Here is an 18,093-nt window from a genome sequence, read left to right on the forward strand (position 1 = left end):
TTTTTCATTTGAATTTGTTATACATTCAAATGGCTACATTACATGGTATTCCAGGTGTTCTTATTACATTAATGAACTCAAAAGACGGAGAATTCAACATTTCACTAATAATTTGAAACTGTTAATTTGAGGGCTGCATGTTTTTTTTTTTTTTTTTTTCGTTTTAATGAATGTGTGTTAAATACAGTCTCAATCCAACAACTATTGTCTATTGGCCATACCGCTCCTTTACCAGAATACAATGAACCTTTAATGTTAATTATTTGGAAAGTAATTCATAATGAGTTAATACTCCAATATCAAAATAATTGTATTTTTAAAAATGTCCATTAATCCCCGCCAAGAGTACAAATCAATCTCCAACAATCTCCTTCGACACCAATATTAGAAAACACAAATGATAAAATTAATCTGCATAAATATCTGCCCCTGGAAATAAGCTTCAATAATCTCTTTCTTCTATAGAAAACGCAACCATATTTCTGAAACACACTATACTCTGTACTGTTTACTTCACTGCTAGCAGACTTCGAATGCAACAGCGGCCGTAAGTTTATGTGGCTGACGGGAGCAAGAATATTATTGAAAGGGGTGGGAGTCAAGTACATTCAGAAACGCAGTTACAATAAAAATGCAAGTAAAAATAAAGTGATGTCCCGGTATTTCTTATCCCGAAGCCCGCCCTCTTATAAAAGGATAATACAAATGATATCCTCTGCATCTAATTTTTTTATTTTGATCTTTCTTTGTTAATATTCGTTTTATATATTTTCTATATAATATGAAAATTGACGGTCTAAAGTTTAAAGATAATCGTTTCGAATTTATTGAGGAAATTATGAGAGTATTTTAATGTCACTATAATTTATTGTTTCTAACTCTTCAATCAAATTGTATGATACAGGAAGCAGTGTTCGACAGAAATTTGAAGATTCGCCTGTGCATTCCTCAATATCCAACCGTTTCGCAATAAAAGGAGTGAACAGAAATGGAACTCACCGTTGTGGACGAGGAGTGTAGAGTCCCTGGCGAGGGCCAGCTCCGAGTCGGTCAGCGTAGCGTCAGAAGCATTCTCAGACGTTGGGGTGTCGCTGAGGCCCGCCGGGTGCTGTTGCAACTGCTGCTGCTGTCCCTGCTGATACTGGTGCTGGTACGGCTGCTGGTACGTGTGCTGCTGATACGGGTTGTTCAATGGGTGCTGCTGACGCCGCAAGGACCGATAATGGTGCGTGGGGGAATCAGCCTCGCCCTCCGAGCCACTGAGGCTGTAGGCAGGGTACAAGCGGCCTTTCCCTGTAATAAAGGAACAAATTTAACTGCAACACACTGTATAAGCCTTTCCAAATTTGTTCTGAAAATAAACATCGCTGTTTGAAACACATCGTACTGTAGATAATCACATCGTCAGCATCACGATCATCAAGACATTAATATTACAAGTATATGCAAATCATCACCATCCCAATCATTCTCAAATAACCACCATCGTAATCATCCTTAAATCATCACCATGGCAATCATCCTAAAATCATTATCACGAACATCCTCAAATCATTAACAACATTATTTTTTTCAAATCATCACTAACATAAGCATCCTCAGGTAATCACCATTGCAATCATCCTCGAATAATCACCACCGCAATCATTCTCAAATCATTAACAACGCAATCATCTTTAAATCATAACCATGGTAATCGTCCCCAAATAATCGCTAGGATATTCAGGAATAGTGAGCAGAAGGAAAGTTCGAGGCAGAAAAAGATATAAATAGGTCATTCAATAATATTAGTGGCAACATTTGAATTAACAACAAAGAAAACATTTTTTGAACAGTCACATTGCTGCAGTGCTCAGAAGTAACCTCCAACATGAAGAACCCGCCTCCACACCTCAGGGAGACGACGGATGTCATCCACAGCGTCTTGTTGTACTAACCTTCATCCAAAGTACTCTATTTCTGCTATAATTGACTGTCTAGTTCTAAAGCGAACTCCTATAAGTGGTAATTTCATTTTCGCGAAAAGATCAAAATCACATGGGCTCATATCTGGGAGCATGGAGGAAGCTTCAGAATTTTCCAGTTCTATCTGCGAAGTTAATTAACCACAGGGACAGCTATGTGAGAGCGAGTACCATCATGTAGCACAATAGGATGAGAATTCAGGAGATTTGGACGTTTACGGTGCACAGCTGGTCGTAAATGGTGTTCCAGAAAGTAACTGTAATGTTTATCATTCACATGATTTCCCGCAGGAACTGAATGACTGACCCATCATGACTTTAAGTGGACCCTGTTCTTGGCGATATTTTTTTGGCCGTGGGGAATCATTTTGCCGCCACTCATTTGATTGTCTCTTCAATTCTGGTTGGTAGCATCGAACCCAGGTTTCATCTAAAGTTAAGATACGTCGAAGGAAACGCTCGCCTTCACGTCCATAGTGTTCTAAGTGCAATCTCGCTGTTTCCATTCTCTGCCACATGTTTTCCTCTTTAAGATTGTGTGGAACCACCGAGTACAGATTTTCCTCATCTTTAACTTGTTCTTAAGTATGTGAAGAATCGTACCAGGAGCAATTCCAACTTCCCTTGCTAGTTCAATACAAGAGCAATAACGGTGTTCTTCCAGCAGTGCTCTTACAGCGTTCACACGCACATCATCTTAGCCGATTGCGGTCTGCCAGCTCCACGTTTCTGATGAACATCTTCCCTCCCGTTGCGAAATGCATGTGCCCACCTAGCCATAATACGATATGGTGAAGTATCTCTACCACAAGCTTCCAGTAATGCTGTATGGCATTGTCGAGCATTCTTGCCTGTTGTAATCTGAATTTTAATGAAGCATCTTTGTTCGTATTTGCTAAACATTTTAGAGCACTACAGATAACAGTCTACAAATTAAACTCACTATACAAAAATCTTATAAATGAGATTATTGTCTTCAGACTCACAGATAACACACATTAGATAATCTTCTTTCTCATTGCTATCAGTTTGCATTATTTACCGCTGATAGCGCTACATACAAACATTGTTGCCACTAATTATTGAATGACCTATGTATGATAGACAACAATAAGGTACATAGATCGTATGCGGAGGCTAAAAGGAAGGCGGAAAATAGAGACGATTGAAGAATGGTTGGTTAGCAGTAAAAGCTCTGTGCTTAGGCAGAAATTAAGAAAGACTAGAGAATACTGGGTTTGCAGTAAAAGACCTGTCCTTAGGCAGAACACTATGAATGAGAGAATAAGATTTATATGGTGCAAGGTTTTTGGGATCTGCTTCATATCAGTGATGCAGAAGGACAAGATAAAGAATAATCTATCTGTTGGATCCAGTCATAGATAACAGCTCATAATAACGAATCCTTCACGCTCTTTCAAAATCCATTGCTAGTGGTCGATTTTAAACTTCAAATACAGTTCCAGAAACAGAATCGTAACTACAATGATAAGTTCTTGTATCCCTTTTGAATACGAATATCCGAAACGTTGGGAACGGGTCTTTCATTATGGTTTTGGTCTAATTTCTGAATTCCATAATTATTACATTATCTAAATCAGAATGATGGCTCTTCTTTGGCAGAGGATGTCATTTGAAGAACATATCTTTTTGTCACACAGTTTCTAAGAACATTTTAATTTGTATCTGTTAATCTGTCTGTGTCCCCTTCCATTTGGTGTTGTGTACCATTGGAATTAGCGCTCGGTTTGACCGGCTGACCATACCCTACAGGAAGTGCCGTGCGGGGGATCGATTTCCCAATATTCCGTGGCTGCATCAGGCGGGGATGTCCAGCGCGTTTTACATAGGTTCACTAGTTTTTGGAACGCACAATAATATCACTCCAATACAAATCCGCTTAAACGTTATGATAAGAAAAATCAGATGTGAGAAGCATGTGATGATGTTAAGTATTGTATTAAGAAAAGTCGGCGGCGATGAGATAATGAAAGAAGGCCTAGATCAGCAGAACATACTAATACTGAGTAGGCCTACATTTCTTTCAAAGCTGTGTTGACAAAAATCAGAGGCGATAAGATGATCAAAAATAGCAGAACACAAAATACTAAGTACATTTCCTCAAGAGTTGTGTTAATAGAAACCAACGGTGGTGAGGTAATGAAAGTAGACCAAAAGAACATCCTTGAGATTGTAAATACATTTCTCCTCTTTAGCGTCCTAGAAATACCTTAGTTGCATACTAGGTGGCAATTCAGGCGATGAGTTTATAGCTTATCCCTCTGCCAATTGTCGGCAGAAAAGTGTAACTAAATTACTTGTAGGTATTGAAACCCCCGACTCTGGAACTATGGGTTAAGTGAATTTCTTGTACATCGTATCCCTGATTTTGAGTAAGTTATCCGTGTTTGTTGTTCCCGTTATTATCCCGGATAACCGAGTCGATTGTGCATATTACAGAAGAAGTAGCTATGCCTGACGAATGGAAGCTAAATTTGGCTCTAAGGACATTTCCAAAAATTGGGAGCTACTCATATAATTCATCTCGTATTGGCATTGGTAAGAGTATTCACCAGGTGGAACGGAACCATCCTTATTCACTTAAGACTAAGTAGGCTTATTGTGTCGCCTTTAAGGAAAGAGTTAGTACATACTGTGTTACTAGACTAAGCCGGTGCCTCCAACGCGCAGCACCTCTTACATCTCTAGCCAACAAGTTAGAATACTATACCTCTAGTGGTGGTTGTCCGTACATTACAAATTCACAGGAATCGGAAAGTCTCGCCAGTGCGAGAACCAGTGTTGCCAATTTGGCGGCTTTGTCGCTAAATCTGGCGACTTTGAACTATTTTTCGGCGACAATTTCTTTTAACTATTCCATTGATTAAATAAAGAGTTAACGACTTTTCAGTAATCTTTAGCGACAAAATAAAACTTCCTGCATTGATAATGACGAATCTATCGACTTTTGAAGTACTGTTTGGCGACTTCCCATAAACTTCAGTTGGCAGTTCTCAGTGAGAACGTTATTCCCTAGCTCTAGTCCGACACTTGCATTCCTCTCTGCAGATCTGTGTTGTCTAGAACTACCATCACTATCATCTATAAGCCTTTGGGTAAATAACGACGAACACATACCACCGAGCCGACGCTGAACAAACTGAAGTAGGTATCCGTATTTTTCAAAACGGAAATAATAATTAGAGGCGAATTGTGAAAAGTGTTGGTGGAATTAACAAGGAAAAAATTAGAACAACGTGGTTTTGTCTTCACCATAGACGAAACTTAAACTCAAATCCGTGGTTTGTTGTCCCAAGCCACCTGTCTGCAAGCTGAGTTATCAAGATAGTTTACTCAATGTGAATCTTACGGTTGTCATTACTAAAGTAACAGCATTGTAGAAATCCGAGAAGAAGAATTAAATATGGAACACATACCTTACAGACATCTTAAGAATTGCCAAAGTCATGGGCATACAAAGTGGAGCAAAATGTATGGTACATTTACATAATACAACGCTGCTTAGTAATACATAGGAACGGCGGCTTTGAAATTGCTTATTTACTCCAGGAGGTCTGCCATTTAATTTACGATGAATCAGTGGTTCATATAAATACCCATTCAGGTTGTGGAGGCTTTTATTCGTTTAAATAGTGTAATCGCAATTCAGCGTTTCTTTCGCCAAGGGCATTACCATCGTGTTCCTGACAAACGGATAATTGTGCGATGGGTCCAGTCTGGAGGGAACATGGAAAAGTGGAAAAGAAGACATCATCAGGTAGGCCAAGAACCGTCCGTACGCCTGAGGATGTCATCATGTTCGAGCAGAAATGTAGAGAAGTCCACAGCGCTCAGCCCGTCGACATTCGCTGACAATGCAAATAAGCGGCGATCGCTTCAACGTATACTGAAAGCAGAATTGAAAGCCCATCTTTATAAGCTGGAAGTTGTTCATGAGTTACATCCAAATGACCGGCAGATGAGAATAGCATTCTGTGCGCAACTTCAAGAAATGATTGCTGATAACAACAATATTCTGCCTAATTTGCTTATGTTGGATGAAGCTCATTTCCATTTAACCGGATATGTCAACAAGTAAAACTTCCGCTATTGGTCAGACACCAACCCTCAATTATTGCTCCATGAGACTCCAATGCACAGTCTTTAACCCCTTTCCGCGTACTGAGACAGATATGACACATACCGGTTTTATATTCATATAACTTATAATATAAGCATATAATATTTCAAACCACATACTGGGACACATATGGCACACTATCAATAACTGGATTTGACCATATGTGACATCATTTGAGAAAGAGAGAACTACTTAAGTAATTTGAATATTTAACCAGTGTGTGCAAAACTGTCCTATGCATTAAGTTACAGTGTTGTGCGGTGTAGACATATTTGGAATTATTGGTCAATACTTTTTCGAGGATTCCCAGGGTAGAACCATTACTGTTAACTCAGATCGAAAACTTCAAATACTCAACACCTTCCTGATACATGAATTAAGGAGAATAGGACATAATGATACATGATTTCAGTAAAATTAAGCTACTGCCCACACAGCCAATATCAGCATGAATAGATTGCAACACCTATTTCCAGGCCGACTCATTTCTCGTGACATCCACTGGCTCTCCAGATCCCCGGACTTATCAGTTCCAAATTTTTTCATTGGGATTACCCCAAGTAGAAGGTGTATTCCACTCGCAAGGAGACACTTGCGGAATTATAGGCTTTCATCCATGATGAAATTGCAGCCATACCGTGCAACATGCTGGCACGTGTGATGGATAGTTTCCTGAGTCGACTACATTTACCGGATATAATTAAAAAAATAAGTATCTGTCGGTACTAAAGTAAATGGCAAAATGTGTACATTGTTTGCAAATAAACTGCATTTCTAGGTATGCAAACATTCTTCTATAATTCATTTTACCGCAGCGTTCATTTTTGTGTATTCTTTATTCAAATCTCTGTTTATAACTTTATTATGTAAATCGTGTTCATTTAATACCTAATACCAATATGTATTCCACTATATATTCTCATATACAGTATATTATTATTATTATTATTATTATTATTATTATTATTATTATTATTGTATACATTTTACTGAATTGTCGGTTTCTGGCTTAATTATGTGAATTCTACTTGCTTGTAATTTATTACCAATATGTATTCCAATGTGTTTACTATTGTTCTATCGTGTACATTTTATTGACTTATTGGCTTCTGATTTCTTATATTTGATTCTAACAATATTAATATGTATTCCAATACGTCTATTTTTATTTTATTAGGTAAATTTCCATTTAACTACCTCTTTTGATATCATTATGTAAATTGTATCTGTATGTAATTACTTAAATCCGATTCAGTGTATGTTGAACTATGTAAGCAAGTTTTAATCCTGGTGAGTGTAAGAGAAGGCCCTACGGCCTTAACTCTGCTAGGTTAAATAAAGCCATTATTATTATTAGGCCTATTATTATTATTATTATTATTATTATTATTATTATTATTATTATTATTCTTTTTGTATCGTACATTTTGCTCCACTTTGTATGTCGCTTATCTAAATTGGAATATCAGTGAGGAGTCTATGGATAACGTGATGTAAGCTGCGCAAAACAAAATTCCAGAAAAATGTTTCTCTCTCTCGATGGTGGTGGTGGTGGTGGTGGTGGTGGTGGTGGTGGTGGTGGTGGTAGTGGCAACGACGACCTTTTAATCCTGAAGAAGACGGACCAAAGATATTTTAATTTAGCTCTTAAGGAAAATATAAAATCCGCTCCTAGTCCAAATATATCAGCGTTCAAAATCTTACGGGGGAAATGCTTTAAACCTCATGACGTCAATGCTAGAACCAACAGCTCGGAGTTCTTCTCCTCGCAAGCCGCAGCCACTGTTTGGTCTACCTGACACAATTTCGCACGTGTTTACGTAACAATCATATCCTCACCCTACAAACATACATGCGTCTGCGCGTAATTGGAGGACATGAGCCTCGCGAGAGCTCCAACAGGCATAATTATACTCTCGAACATTGCAAAAATGACTGCGCATGCGCTAACACCTGCTGGTAACCAGAGGCTCATTATTCATTGTAATGCAGGTAATTGGAATGTTTGTTTTTACAACACGATCAGAGTCTATGCCCCTGCTGCACAATACCGGCTTTAGTCCACATATTACACAATCCGTGTTGGGCATGACACTGCCTGAGAGATTAGTGTGGAGGTGAAGAATTTGAGAAGCCAACACCATCAGCCTCTACCGACTGCAATCAATTGGTCGTTGCATCTTTCTTTGAGATGTTCATGATTCTTAATACATGTGCTGTAAATTAAGGAATGTCCATTTTTTAGCAATTGTATGGTAATATACAGGTTGGAAGTGAAATAACGCTGTAGATTTTCAAAGCGAATAACCCCTGTTGTATGTAACAAAAAATATATAATAACATATTGGTGGAAAGTTAATAGTTTTCTCAGAAAAAAAGAAAATGTGTTTTTCCAAATGTTTAACATCCTCTTATTTGGTAATTATCGCGAGTAGGATCATGACTTTTATCTATATTGATAGAAAATCTAATAGAGAATAATTTATCATTTTGGCGTATTTCAATAGCGTGGACTGTTTTCGTGTAAATTTAATCTAAAAACCACTGATTTGAAGCCATTGACTGATTTGACAGCTTGCAACATTGTACCCAGGAAAGGAGGTGGGAGGTAATTCACTAAGGTAGGCAGACCTGAGTTCTTTCGCATCTTATATCTGTATCACGAGAAAAAAATGTGGCGGCTATTTTGCCAGACTGCTGAAACTTCCAACTCAATTTTCTAATTAATAGTGCATTTAATCACAAAATGTAATATAGGTTTTCTATTCTTTTAAGTATAGCCTATCGTCACTTTCAATCAGCAGGATTATTTCACTTCCACCCCGTATAGCGCATTGCATTGGTGGCAATGGGACTACAGAACTGTTCAAACACAAAAAATTTAAAGTGGAAATGTCCGTATAAGGTAACATTAATCATTTGGTACCAGGAATGTCCAAGTATAAAACTTCCTGTTTTATGACATTCCCTATTTTTCCACCGACACCTTTCAAATGAGGAGCTCATTTTCAAAACGTCTCTTGTCCACTTGATAACGAAAATGAGCTTCCTGTGTCTATGCTTTCTTCAAATGTAACTCTACATACAACTGTCATGATTTGACTACAGAACTCCCTCGAAACCACTAAAATCTAGCGTTAAAAGTGACTACTGGAATCGAAATGATTCCTGTCCACAGAAAAATTGCGACAAAATAGTAGTCCCAGCTTTGGAATCAAAGATTCTCATGCTTCCATTTGATTCTAAATGCACCCAACCTCTTTGATTTCATAATGTCTCTTGTCTAGCTGATAAGAAATTTTAGACCTAAAAAGGTTTTTTTTTCTTTTGCGATTTCCCACGAAGTTATGAGAATGGACAAGGGTCGTTTTGAAAATAATCTCCTCAAATGTAATGCTATTTGTGGTCGTATATTCTTTCCACTTTCGTGATGTACTCTTTCCAATCGTATACATAATCTCTAATCAAGTTAGGCCTAGATTAGTTTTATGGATTATTTAATGTAATCTTGATAGTGACTGGAGAGTAGGGTGGGCTCCCGCCTCGAATTAAGCGGGATATCCAAAATTTTATGTGAATTTATAGCGTCCTGAATTTCCTCTAAGTGGGATGCCAAATTACATATTTGCAACCTAAGCCCTTTTTCTATGTTGTAATTTCTTGCTTAATCCATATTAAAACAATATACCATAGCTTTAAATTGTTTTTCCAAATACACGTTTGTTTTCTGAGCAGTTAATGAGGATTATTTTATTATCACGGAATTAGGATATCACTCACGGAATTAGGAAACCACTATCACGGAATTTGAATCCCTGTCATGAATTTAGGAACCACTGTATAACAATGAAGAATCATATATTATATACCAAACTTGTGAAACTGTTGACACTGAATGTTGTAAAAACTGTAGGTATTATTTGAAAATTTTTAGTGCAATTTTGGCATAAATATAGACTTAATCAAATATGTCACGGAATTAGGCAACCTTACCCTACTTCTAATACATTACTTCTGGATAAACTCGTAGATACTGGAAAAAAAATAATGACCGTTCCCATGTTACAGTGTTATCTCATATCTTCCCAAACAGATCACCCTGTACTTATAATGCATCACTCCTGGATAAACTCGTAGATACTACACATGAATACGAACTACGTTCGAGAGGTTAGAAGAAATCCCTCTATGGAGACGAACGGACAAGCAAGCATAGCCGTGAACTGACCAGACACAGGGAAACAGTGAGATAAGAAAGGACAGAAAGACTGTGAGAAATAGACAGGCGGACACAGACAGAATGCCAAAAAGCCATACTCCGTATGATGCGTATAAAACGTGTACTGCCGTAACAATCTCGAAATCGATTTTGTACAGTAGGTATCACAATACTTTGTCTTTACACTTCGTATAATGAGATCGTAAAACTGGAACAGTGCTGCGTCTTTGTAGACAGAAAGTTCATTAATGTTGATGGAAGTTGAACATTTTGTCAATCACAGCATTCAGTGCTTTTAGATATCCTTGGTTCACTCACACCACCGGTACACACTCCGCAAGGCTTTGTTCCCTTTGAAACGAGCTGTTAAAATACCTGGCAGTACTTCGACACGGAACAGAACTTTGCCTCTGCTCGACTTCTTTGTATTGGAAACTTCAACTTGAAATATACCGGCGTTATTGTAAGCAAATAACGTCATCCGACTGCTGGACGGCACAATGAGCAGGACGCAGTCTAGGCGTCAATGCAAATTGCAGCTAGCTGTAGAAATTAAATTAAAAATTTAACAAGCTCAATCTGGCAACATTTGTCAGTTACGCTGTTCAAGTGTTTAAATAGCCAGATGACCCATTTACAGTATCGATCATTGACTATAGTAAAACCTGGCCTCAAAGGCACCCGAAACTTTGCCGCTTTCTACGCTTAATTATTACTGCAACTCTTGTGCTTTATTTCCTATTTTGTACGTCAGGGACTTCTGCGGCCTCACTGCATGTCTCGCTGAAAAACTTTGGAAGTCAATATAAACGTTGACTCTCAGAGAGAAATTTCTGCAAAAATAAGAAACAAATGGCGGGTAATTTCTTCCGCCAGAATTCCTTCCGTTACCACAAATTATGGTCTAAGAAATTTCTTTTTGGTTTTGTCCAATAAATCATGAGTATGTATGTATGTATGTATGTATGTATGTATGTATGTATGTATGTATGTATGTATGTATGTATGTATGTATGTATGTATGTATTTTTTTTAAGATCGCAAAGATTCAAATTCAAATTTATCCACAATTTACATTTGAAATTACACATATGAATATATACCCGAAATGAGCATATGCCTCGTGCTCGGGTACAGTCCAGTAGTCTACGTATGTATGTATGTATGTATGTATGTATGTATGTATGTATGTATGTATGTATGTATGTATGTATGTATGTATGTATGTACTTATTCACACTGCAAATGGGTAAGTACCCGGTGGCAGTGGTAACTAATTACACTCAATAATTATAATAATAATATACAGTCATAAAATTAATAATAAAATAATAGTAGCAATATATAATAATATTAACAAGGAGCATCCTAAATTAAATGAATCACTTAATATAACATAATTAATTAAAGTAAATCTAATTTATATCTTAACCCTAAGTTAGAACTTAAAAACCACGAGTAGGTCTATATATGATATATGTTCAAACTTGCATAAGTACCTTTCAGCACTACACTCATTTCGCTATCAATTCACTCACTGCACTGCACTGCAACTAAGACACATTTTACTGACACTATTTGATTTCACTAACACTTCAAAAACATTTCTCTGTTCAAATACTTTGCACTACCACTTAAACTATAAAACTTCACTTACACAAACACACATCACTGTCACGACACATTTCACAGACACAACACACTTCTTCACTGATACAACATTTCAAATAACAGAACATCAATTACAACCTTATTATTCCGTAGAATTGTACTTACTATATTAACCTGAAATCGCTAGCCTAGACCCCATTACAAGCACTATAACTCACACCCGTTCACTATAAATCTACTTTTCTGCCACTATAACTCACAAAATTTACTTATAAGCTCACTGGACTTTCACTACAACACACTGCACACCCAATATAAATCACTGCAGATTCACTATGTTTCTCTGCATACTCACTATACTTGTAAAACCAAAATAGTCTGCATAATGTATTACCGTCTATTAGTAAAGTCCTTAAGCCTGTTTTTAAATACATTTTTGGTTATTGGTAAAGCCTTTAGTAAGTCTGCAGGTAGAGCATTCCAGTCCCTGATAGTACGATTGAGAAAAGAAAACTTTCCAGTGTCCGTCCTCTGTCTTCTTTCCCTCAATTTATGTGAGTGGTCATTCCTTGAAGAGTAATTTGACGGCTGCAACCTTTCACCTTTTCACCTTTAAACATACACAGCGTCCGCCAGGAAACAGGTTTCGTTCACGTAAATACCGTTGACCTTTTGCTGTTATAGATCGAAAGTGTTTGACAAGGAAATGGTGTGAACATTTCTCCAGAATCGAGTTTGGGAAGGTTTATCGACGCGTAGTAGTGACTGATAACTAGAAAGCAGAATTGTAGGCCCTAACACTTGGCATTTTAGGCGCCCAAAAAGGCTCTTAAACTCCTTTATTTAGGCACTATAAAATAAAAAATAGGCCTTTTTGTTAAAAATGTCACTAATATAAAAGTGTTTTTCATTCACCAATCACATTTCCATAGTTTGCTTCATAGTAAATGATCAGCACCTATTGTGGCTATTGTGTCGTTCACTGTAGTACTTACAAATGATGAGGAAAAAGGAAGGGATTGTTATCTGTCTTGGAATGTAAAAGAATGCTTATTCGGGTGCAACCCAGCAAGTTTATGTTAAATTGCTGACAGACAGAGGAAAATACAATTAGGCTAATAATAATAATGATGATGATAATAATAATAATAATAATAATAATAATAATAATAATTTGTCCCACAGGAGTTCTTTTACATGTCAGTAAATCTACTGTCATGAGCCTGTCGCATTTAGGCACACTTAAATGTCATTGACCTGGGTCGGGATCGAATCCACAACCTCGAGCACAGAAGGCCAGCGCTATACCGACTACGCTACCCAGGCCGACTGAAAGTTGGAATTTTAGGATTGAAAGATTGTAAGAATGAGAAGGGCTGGCCCGGAGGTACTTCTCTATTGTGTTGTTCACTGCTAGGAAGGAGTTGTTGTTATCCGTCTTGGAATGTAAACGGTACAGAATGTTAAGAAAAACAATAAACAGTTACGAAAAAGATTCAAAAATAAAAAAAAGAAATAGGTACTAACGTCGAAATAGGCATTTTAGGCAGTATAAAACTCCTTTATTTATACCTATATTTCAATGAAAAATGTCAATATTAAATCTCAAGCCTGTATGTATCAAGGAAAAATATTGGTTTTTGCTTAAATTTCGCTCTCTACTGAAAACATACGTTGAAGGAACGTCGAGATTAGAGCATTAGTATACAGCTGACTACCATTCAGTTCAGTTCGGTCCGGGGCAATGAACTGCATATTAAATAACTAACCATTTATGATGCGTATTACAAATAAATCGTACAAGAAGTGCTGTGCTGTATTTCCAGCACATTATTGTTATTATTATTATTATTATTATTATTATTATTATTATTATTAATACGTCCTTGTCGTGGCTGAATGGTCTCACCTCTGGCCTTTCACAGAGACGGTCCGGGTTCGAGTGGAAAATCCATAGTAACAGTTGTGACGGACAAGGTCGCAGTTGGGGTTTTTCTCGGAGTTCTTCCTTTTCCCCATATTATACATCTAGCATCATACTGTCACAATTTCTGCATTTCGTCATCATTCAATAGTATTCCATAACATAGAGAGAGCTGAACTAGGGACGAGTGAGGTTGCCTGCTCGAAACCTGGATACGCAGCGAATCTTAGTGTAGTCAGCCGGTGTGGGTTTGGGAATGCGAATGCTTGATGGTTACCGCAATAGATCGTAACAGGTCGCAGTGCTGGGCCATAATACCCCCTCCCAAAAATTCCATTCCAATTCCATTAGTATAGGGTAATTAAGTCAATAAATTACATGTGTAATGTATTACATTGTCTTAAAATTTTATTGTCAAACGCTGACGAACTAAAACACAGCTAAGAAGCAAACCTTCTGATGGGAGCAGATAAAAAAGTTAAATGTTTTTCTTCCACCATGTTAAAACTGTCAAAAGAAGTGCTTATACAAATTTTGGCCACTCGACCACAATTACGAGGCCATTCAGAAAGTGACTTTCCTTTGGGCCGTTTACAGAAAAAAAGCAAAATTGCACGGAAAGATTTATTGAAACATATAAAGCTTGCGCTATTTGTCAACTTATCCCCCACTGCATTTGAGACATTTATCATATCATGGGATTAATTTTTGTATCCTTGTGTCCTAAAAGTCAGCCGCCTGGGATAGGAACCAGCGTTTGACAGCCGTCTGCACCTCTCTGTCGATCCCATGATAAGACAAATGTCTCAATTCCGGTAGAAAATATGTTGAAAAATAGCTCAACAATTGCTATATCTGTTCCAATAAATTTTTCCAATGAAATTGTATTTTCTTTCGTTAACGGTCCCTGGCGAACTTATTTTTTATGGCCTCGAAATTGCGGTCGAGTGGCCAAAATTTGTATAAGCATTTGTTTTGACATTATTAACATGGTGAAAGAAAAAAAATAACTTTTTTACCTGCTCCCATCAGAATGCTTGTAAGTGAACTATTACTTGCCCATGTCACCCTTTGAATGGCGCGGTATTAAGTAAAGGTGTACTTACTTACTTACAAATGGCTTTTAAGGAACCCGCAGGTTCATTGCCGTCCTCACATAACCCCGCTATCGGTCCATATCCTGTACAAGATTAATCCACTCTCTATCATCATATCCCACCTCCCTCAAATCCATTTTAATATTATCTTCCCATCTACGTCTCGGCCTCCCCAAAGGTTTTTTTCCCTGCGGTCTTCCAACTACCACTCCATATGCATTTCTGGATTCGCCCATACGTGCAACATGCCCTGTCCATATCAAACGTCTGGATTTAATGTTCCTAATTATGTCAGGTGCGCCGTGGCATCGTGGTCTAAGGCATCCTGTGTAGGACTCGCGTTACGGAATGCGCGCTGGTTCGAGTCCGCATGAGGGAAGAAATTTTCTCATGAAATCTCGGCCAGTGTATGGGACCGGTGCCCACCCAGCATCGTGATGCTCTTGGGGACCTACGATAGGTAGCGAAAATCCGGTTTAGCAAACCAGCTATAACGGCTGGAGGGATCATCGTGCTAACCATACGATACCTCCATTCTGGTTGGATGATCGTCCACCTCTGCTTCGGCATGTGAACGTGAGGCCAGCAGCCGGCTGGTCGGACTTGGCCCTTCAGGGTTTTACGACGAGGATTTTAGATTTATTGATATAGTTCACAAAAGTACAAAACTTAATAATTTAACAAAATATACAATTTCCTAAACTAATTAATCTATCGCAAATCTCAATAATTTATTGGTTCAAACTTGCACTTACGTCTGGTTTTAGTGCATGTTTAAACCAATCGTAATAACCATTAAGACTTTAAACCTTATTTATCTGCTCCTTTCCAAAATTTAATTGTAATTTTTAGGTCTTACTTTACATAATAATTTATTATTCCAAGTAGGTGATCAGATGTCGACATTCTGTAAGTCATGAACCTGAAATAGCTGAATCGGTACATTCCATATGTAGGTTAATCTTTCTTTCTTGCAATATTTTCTTGTCAGCAGAAACGTTCCTTCAGGGTTGTAGCGCCATGGATTTACTTTAATTATGTCAGGTGAAGAATACAATTCCTGCAGTTCTGCGTTGTGTAATTTTCTCCATTCCCCTGTAACTTCATCCCTCTTAGCCCCTGTACACCCTTATAACTAGGGGAGAGTCGGGTAGTATCGGACATCGGGTAATAACGGACAGTGAGTTTCTTTCATCTACAACACGATGATAGTACCTGATTGACATGGTTACGTTTCTGTGATGTCGCACAGAGAAACGCAACCATGTCATTCAGGTACTACCATATGGTGGTAGATGAAAGAAACGAACTGTCCGATATTACCCGATGTCCGATACTACCTGACTCTCCCCTAAATAACATGAACAAATGCATTTTAAAACACGTTCCCGTCGATTTTCCTAAATATACTGCAAGAATGCTCAATTATCCATAAATTGTGTTCTAGTTTTTTCTTATTATATTAATATATTGGAATGTCATTTCGTTAACAAATTTTATGTCGCGTATCTCAATTATAGGATTTACCAGCTTAACAGTGTTCTGTAAAGAATTTGTAATCCTTTGTGCATTAAACTTTACGGCTCAGATTTTAAACCCTATTATTTTTCTTTGACCCAGATTGCAGGAGAAGCAATTTTTAGAAAGCTGAAAACTAGAGAGAACACGTTCATACGAGCGTTACACTCCGTCATACATCACTTCTCTTCCATATGGAGAAAGGCTAAAGGGAGAGAGAAAGTGAAAGAGAGAGGGAGGAAGCGAGAGAGACGCGTTCGTTGTTCCTGCATTATGCATGCTGATGCCACGTTACAGAGTCCAATGGGACTCTTGGGAGTTATCGCATGATTCAGGAATGGTGCGAAAATGCTACTCCAAGTCCAAACGTTCTGATGAGGGTGTGAATCCCAATGAGGCCAAAAAATCCAACAGAATCCAGAAGTAGGGCTGGCACCCTCTTACCTCGGCCCACTTGCGTAACTTTTTGTGAGCCTCAGTCCTTTCCATCATCGTCACAGCGTCTGTGTATATCGTCGTCCGCGTCCCAGAACAAGCATTAGGGGCCCATGATGGCTCCCCAGGGACGCCAGGAACACGATCAGGAAGTCTATACTTAGGGTCCGGTCCGTACCATATCGAGAGTGCATCCCCGGCACCACAATTCTGGTCACTGCTGATACATATCGGCAAGGATTCCGCCCTGGGGGAACTGAAGGCAAAGGGTTGCAATCTTGGCCTCATCCTCGGGGCTCCAAGTAACAGAATATATTTTATGCTTTATCTCGAGTGGCTTGTAAGTGACACATCTATCATGCAACGCCCGTAACATTTGTATCGTTTCAACGGGCGGTGTGTCGAAGAGCGATCTATATCCATGGTGCAGTTACTTCCGAAGACAACAATCTTATATGCAGAGTCTGCACGAACGTATACGTATACCAGTTGTTTATCTTCCAACGTTGGACGTCTATATTACAAGATTACAAAGATTTTATTGCAAGCAAAAATTACATACAATAACAAATATTTTACAATATTATTGTAATATTCGTATCTGAATATTCTTCAAAATTCGAAATTGATTACCAATCTCATAGTAAAATAGCCTACATATTACAATGTATTGTATAAATACAATGTAATTGGGTCACACCCGAAAAAGCAAGATGCTTGAGGTCGGGTGTGACCAAGAATGAAAACTGGATAGAAGAAATATAATAATAATAATAATAATAATAATAATAATAATAATAATAATAATAATAATAATCACAACTGTGATTAAACAGTTAAATATATTTTGTACGAGATCGTGCGTATTTGCTTGGTTTCCGCACAAAACCAATCCGCGGAAAGTCTAAAATTCCACAATTCAGTATTCCCAACCTAATACACATAACAATTTCCCTCTTCTTACCGCTTAAGTGACATATTGATTTTACTGCTTTAGGCTTTTAACATATTATTTTTAGAGACGTTCAATATAGTAATAATTATAAATTGGAAACTTACCACTGCAATTTCACCTAAATTGCACTGTTAATTATTGTTTTTAAATATTTGCAAAAATCATTACATAAACTTCCCGTTTGTTTTAAGTTCGCAATTATAGACTGGGGGAAAAAAAAAAACATACG

At 37.8% G+C, this 18,093-nt stretch overlaps 1 protein-coding gene across 4 annotated transcripts in view; it reads right to left on the reverse strand.

Annotated features, from left to right (window-relative positions):
* Ten-m (teneurin transmembrane protein Ten-m) overlaps window positions 1-18,093 on the reverse strand; it is a 978,623-nt gene that overhangs the window by 566,399 nt on the left and 394,131 nt on the right. For all 4 annotated transcript variants that reach the window (XM_069840033.1, XM_069840032.1, XM_069840029.1 and 1 more), the window contains exon 2: window positions 1,000-1,293. In XM_069840033.1, coding sequence (XP_069696134.1) covers window positions 1,000-1,293 — 294 coding nt within the window. The remainder of the gene's footprint in view (window positions 1-999; window positions 1,294-18,093) is intronic.

Source organism: Periplaneta americana, chromosome 11 (assembly GCF_040183065.1).
Source record: "Periplaneta americana isolate PAMFEO1 chromosome 11, P.americana_PAMFEO1_priV1, whole genome shotgun sequence".
Taxonomy (NCBI): Eukaryota; Metazoa; Arthropoda; class Insecta; order Blattodea; family Blattidae; genus Periplaneta; species Periplaneta americana.